General features: G+C 31.9%; 1 protein-coding gene across 1 annotated transcript; it reads left to right on the top strand.

The window, feature by feature from the left end:
• Positions 1-1,163: 1,163 nt before the first annotated feature.
• LOC124358721 lies at positions 1,164-5,810 on the top strand. Its single transcript, XM_046811019.1, has 4 exons — positions 1,164-1,487; positions 2,294-2,457; positions 4,364-4,462; positions 5,683-5,810. Exons 1-4 carry the CDS (start codon positions 1,474-1,476, stop codon positions 5,766-5,768), a joined length of 363 nt encoding a protein of 120 aa, XP_046666975.1. The 5' UTR covers positions 1,164-1,473; the 3' UTR covers positions 5,769-5,810.
• The last annotated feature ends 366 nt before the right edge of the window (positions 5,811-6,176 follow it).

Here is a 6,176-nt window from a genome sequence, read left to right as displayed (position 1 = left end):
TATATCGAATTGTTCGATAATAGCAATCGAAGAATGAGTGTAGGGCCCGCTTTATTAAAGTCTCCCCTTCTAAACTTATATTAGCTCATGCATTCTGCATTTAAATATAAAGAATGACACTTTGGTCATAACATTAGCCTTTCTAAATTAAGCATAGGCTTACTTGTCATATCTACCAGGTTTTCTACTATATGGCAACAGTACACCCAGATGAAAATTCCATCAAACCTAACTATCAGATTTCCGTTATAAACTAGATTATAGCTTTAATATCACAAGGGAGTGTTGTCTAATGCAAGCATGCTTGATGTGAGCTAAAATTCTAGAAGTAATTCTTAATGTAAGTACTTTAATATGACCCTGTTAAAAATGTGGTTGTTAAGTTTTATGTGAAATGATAAAAATGCATTTTCTGTTTACATATTACTGGGGCAAATATTATTTGAGTGAAAATTAAATTTAGGCCTACCTGATTTGGGTTGCTTGCATTGTAAACTGGATAGAGCTTGAGTAAATTTCCATATGAATACAAATAATTTCCTAAATGCCATTATTATTAACACAAATTTGTATCAATGGTTAATTTTTCAAAAATGATATCGCTATTGCACAAGTAAAGATAAAGGCAATCACACTGTGATAGGTTAGGTTTAGTTTACATCACAATCTCTTTATCGGGTGCGATGCGGTAAGATACTATAACCTAAAATAGCATCCAAAGTTGTTACTAATAACTTATGTAATCTAAAGGTGCCAAAATTGATTAATTTAAACCACTTCGTCCATATTACATAGTTTTGCGAAATGCGAGATTTGTTAGGTATAAAATTGTTTAGTTTGAATTTGATCTATCAGGGAAAAAAATGTGTTGTTTATGGTTTGTTTATGACGAATTATTTACTCTATTTTTCTGTCCTTCACTTCAACAACTAAGAGTTCTCAACACACAACACAGTTCTGGTTGGAGTCGTTTCGTTTGAATTATGCCGATTTTGAATTAAAGCCGCTATTGTAAATAAAAACGTGCAGATCCACAACTGTACAGTAAAAAGTTGCATTACAAATTACAAATGGTAATACGTTATGTAAACCAAACTCAAATACAAATGTAATGACACGGGCAGTAGTGTTGAATGAGGATTGGGGACTGAATAAATACAGCATTGTGCAAAAGTATATTCTAGAAGACAGAACATATTTTACAGTCATTAATTTTAAATGATGTGGCATTTTCTGCTAGATGTAACATGAATAGAAATAAAATTAACTATTTATTTAATGTTAGATGCACGTAATATTTACCATTTTATGGAATAAAGATATGTGAGATTTTACTCCAGCTCCCGTTACATGTAACGACATTTTTGCAAATATAATACGTCGTTAATACGCGACGCCCGATTCATTATTTGTGTTTACGTGTTTTACATCTGTACTTACCCAATTATTAGTGGGCATGGAAGGTCTGCTACTATGATTCTGATAAGGTGAATGATCTCGTGATAAATTTGAAGTTGAGTTTACACTAGCAAGAAATTGCTCAAGTTTTGTATCAGAAGTGTAAGTTTGTAAGTAAAGGAAATACAAGAGAATCAGAATCAGTATTTATTTTGGTAGTGGAGTGGTTGGTGCCTTGTACATTTTTAAGTAATAATTTAGTCATAAATTAACCTACGATTTTACTTTGATAGCTTATGTGACCTGATTTTTCTTGGTGTGTTGGAAGAAAATACATATTCCGGTTGACAGCTCTGTTTTAATGTGTTTTATATATATTCCTGATTGACACTCCTGTTGCCGCTACATGTTTCTGCACCTAACTAAATTGTATAGAGAATCCATTTTTCTTTCTATAACTTATACACATAGACACCACTTCATATGCCTGATTATGTATGATTTTTTTAATATAAATTTTTTAACTCCTGCTATGTCAGACATATTACACCGTAGATACTAAATGTTAGACATATAAATAATAAGAAATATTTTTTTTTAACTTAGAATTAATATGTTTACGAATCTCCACATGGCGAACTGGAACATCTATTGTGCTATTATACACAAACAGTAATTTCAAGGCAGTACATAGTCATAGTTATAGCACAGCTTTCTTTAAGCCAGACTATTGGTTGTTGGGCCACTTGTACATCACCCTGAACGTCATCATCTGGGTCGTCATTTGCGGAAATACCTCACATGGTTGGGTCGTGGTCTTGGACTTCTGCTGCCCAATGGTATTTGTTTCTTTGACAATATTAATGTTTTTAAACCTTGACATTGCATGTTTCAGATGTATAGCAAGACTAACATTACTCTCCCGCTACAAAGAGAATATAGTCCAGAACCCTCCTGTAGTTCCTCTGAAAAGAAGTGAAATAAACAATCCAGTTTATGAAGCCCCTCCTGAAGGATTTGCCCTGAAGTCTGGGCGAGTCATTCGTACAGTAGATGCAGGTAATACATTAAAACAAATCACTTCCTTATTAGAGGTTCTGGTAACACCATACGAAAATAAAGTTGATAATTCAGAGCTCATGGTACAAATAAAAAATGTTGAAGTATCCAAGACTTCAAATTGGAATTCAGACTTTATTATTGTTGTTGGCTGAGCGTTAACAAAGCCTATCACACTCGAGGGGATGGAAAAAATGTTCCTTCTGTCTGTCTGTCCTGTCTGCACGATATCTCGAAAACAAACTCATTTGCAGACTTAAACTTTGTGTATGAAGCTTTCATTTTCTATATGAGGAACACTGAGTTCCTAGTGCAGTTCCTGGAGTTAGTAGTGCATGTCACTCCATGGGATTTGGATTAGTGTTAGCGAATATTTTAAAATTAATCTTATGGGTAACCATGATGGCAGTAAAAAAATTAACAGAATAAAGAAATAACTAAACAAACTTAGCACACTCATAAGAGATTTTAACATGTGACATATTAACACATGTAGCCTTACTATTCCAACACACATCATTTTATGATGCTGTGTGTAGACTTTTATTACTTAAATACTTATATAAAAACATTGTGTGGAGTACTCCTGTCTTGTATATAAGTTATGATTATATGAGTTAAGAAACCAAGAAAAAGTCCAGCTATGCAAAATTTTTAATTTAAAAGGTTTGAATAATTTCAAGTTTGACTGTATATTCAGTTTCAGATAAAAAACACATCATTACCCTAAACAAGGTACGAATAAAATATTACTGCAAGTCGTTGAAACAGTTGATACAGGTACAATGTAGAATAACTGTCTGTTGCATAGTTGATGCGGATAATATAGTATAACAAAATTTCACTCTGTAGATTCATTTAGATAATGCAGTAGCAAGAAATTTCGTAATAAAAAACATATATAATATAATATTTTGATTGAGTCGCATTGCAGAAGATTAGGTAATACATTTCTATGAATCATTTCCATAGTACTGGCTCTGAGATTAACAATGGATGAAAATAATCGAAATGGTGTTCTTATGAAGATTCTACAATACGTTTTGATAATTATTTAGTGGAATGTATTGATGGAGATGAAGATTACTGAAGTGATAGCAATCAATAACAACTCTATACTAGGAATATAATCAGCTGTGGATTGTAAAAGCAGATCAGTTCCATTGGTTTTGATGATTATTTGGTGGAATTTATCGATGAAGACCAAGATTACTGTTCAGTAGTTTTCCTCCTGCTTCATAACAATATCTACAGAGTGGATTCTCATCAGAAATGCCAACTCTGTGAAGACGCTTCCCTCTGGTGCCGTGTCCCGTAATTAGACCCACAAACCTAAGGATACACTGACCTACATTCACTGTCAAAAAACTAATGTTGTGGCCCTTGTCTGAAAACTTATTTACTATTTGATTAAATTGTATAAGCTCCTGAAACGTCAACTGAAATTTAAACCTGGTCTTATTTAGTTATGTTTTTACAATAAAGTAAACATATTTCTCCTTTCACAATTGGATTGTTGTTTGAAGATTTGAGTGTTAACATTAACATTCTATTTTATTTTATTTAATCAGGTATTGTCATATTACTTTCTGGATCCCAAGTGATATTTTTACTATACTAACTATACATGTGATTTTCTTGCTATTGTAGATAGACTCTTATTATTGAGTTTTAAAAATTCAATCAAGTAGGTGAATTAAAAACGTCCGTATCATTAGATTGATAGAGATTATTATAACCACAATACAAATCATTTACATAAATAAAACTCTGCATTTAGTCTCTATCACCTATATACAACAAAAGGCATTCTGTGATTATACTGTTTTCCTCAAATAGGTTAAAATAGTTTGTCCAAATTTGAATGAAAGACTCTATACAACAATTGCTTTTTTTCTTTGTCTAGCTACCCCACTCATGTACAGAACATGGAAGCCTCCTGTGCTACAAAACAGAGAAAGAAAACTGGATGCAGTTCTCAAATTCCTCACAGTTTGCAGGAGAGGTAAGTCTTGTTGTTTAGTTACTCTAAACAGCAACAGTGTTTACATTCATTTATTCAGACCTTTCTAACTGACATTTCTGGGTAAGATGAATCAGTTCGGTAAATTGACTATGCAAAGTGACTCGATGGGCCATAACAACATTGATGAGGAATAGCGTGTGATTTCATAAACCATAATTCCTTCTTTCTCAGTTCCACTTATTCATTTTCATTATTCTATTCTGCCCAAAATTAGTTATCTGTATTGTTCTTGTGATAAAGAGAAAGCATTTTTTTAATTACATGATCTCTCAATACCTCAAGATTATTACAGTGTCAGTAAACAATTTAACAAAAAACAAAACAACTATAATTAAAAATTAAGTCCATAATGGTTGATCGTTTTAGTTTCTTGGATGTGGGAATGATTAAGTGTTGTTGAACATTACGAGATTTAGCTTTTATGAATGTATTTAATAATCTAATTGTTTAAAGCAGTTAAAAGCTTTCACTCTCTGAACACTTTCCTACAGCTCTCTCTATAATCCAGGCCAGCTATAATCCTGCTATAAAATATGCTGAAAATAGTGATTGCTAAAGATGGGGGAAACTTTGAACAGTCAAACAGTAATGAATTGTTTTGAATAAACATCTCATTTTGTATTAATTAGTTGATGGTCTGTGGAGAATATAGCACCATCTTCATAGTGAAAAGAACTTGTGATCGTTTTAGCAATACCAGTAATTACGGTTAATGGTAGCCAAAGCAGATGTTGAGACTTTTAACATTCTCTGGTACATGATAATTTTTGTTATCTGAGATCATAATGTAATAAATCATGAAATAATTCCCGATCGGTCCCACCTAACTCTTCTGTCTTTCAATAATAAAATTGGAATTCCCAGTTCAACGCTAGTTTTTAATAATTTTAAGTTTGCACTATTGCAAGCAAACTAGTGAAATATTAGCTATACAGAATAGTAACTAGGACAATGCAAAATCACTTGTGATTTCGTAAGCTATATTGTAAATAATTTACAAAATATAAAAATGTACATTTAATTTTGAAAATTTGTACGTTTAATCTTAATAAACAAACAAAATTTATAATCAATGAAACATTAAATATATGACTAAATTAGGCAATAAAATTAACATTTTGTTTTGTTAGATCTTGTCAAAATGTGAATGGAGTGTTTGTATTAATTTAAAATTAAATTAAAATTGTTTGACTTTCCAGGTAATCTACATAACAAAAACCTTTGGGGCTCATCTGGCTGCATTGTATCGCTATGGTCCACAGAAGCTGGAAACCCTGGCTGTTAGCATTCACCATGGATATTCTGAGGTCAGTCAGACAGGTATCAGGGTGTTAGATATTATTCTGATACTATAACATTCTGAGAGATCAGTAAATTCTTGTACTTCATTAACATCTTATGTACTTTTGTTATACAAATGGACAGAATATTATCAAGATAGGATGAGTAGATCAACAAGGTTAATTAAATTATTGAAACCTATGAACTCATAAACAAAAACATTGTTGCATGTACTTCAAAGTCAAAAACTCCTTATTTACAATTTTTGTGTAGAGAAATGTATTTGCATCGAAAATACAATGTTAAGTTACAAATGTTACAAGATTTTAAGTTAAATAGAGCTGTCCTGATGTCTAAAATGGTCATGTAGATATTCTTCCAGCGTGTAGAACAGTCTGGTCAGTAGCCATTT

The sequence above is a fragment of the Homalodisca vitripennis genome, chromosome 3 (genome assembly GCF_021130785.1).
Source record: "Homalodisca vitripennis isolate AUS2020 chromosome 3, UT_GWSS_2.1, whole genome shotgun sequence".
In the NCBI taxonomy this organism is placed as follows: domain Eukaryota; kingdom Metazoa; phylum Arthropoda; class Insecta; order Hemiptera; family Cicadellidae; genus Homalodisca; species Homalodisca vitripennis.
Note: the sequence above shows the minus strand (reverse complement) of the source record. Positions and strands in the feature narration are given on the sequence as shown.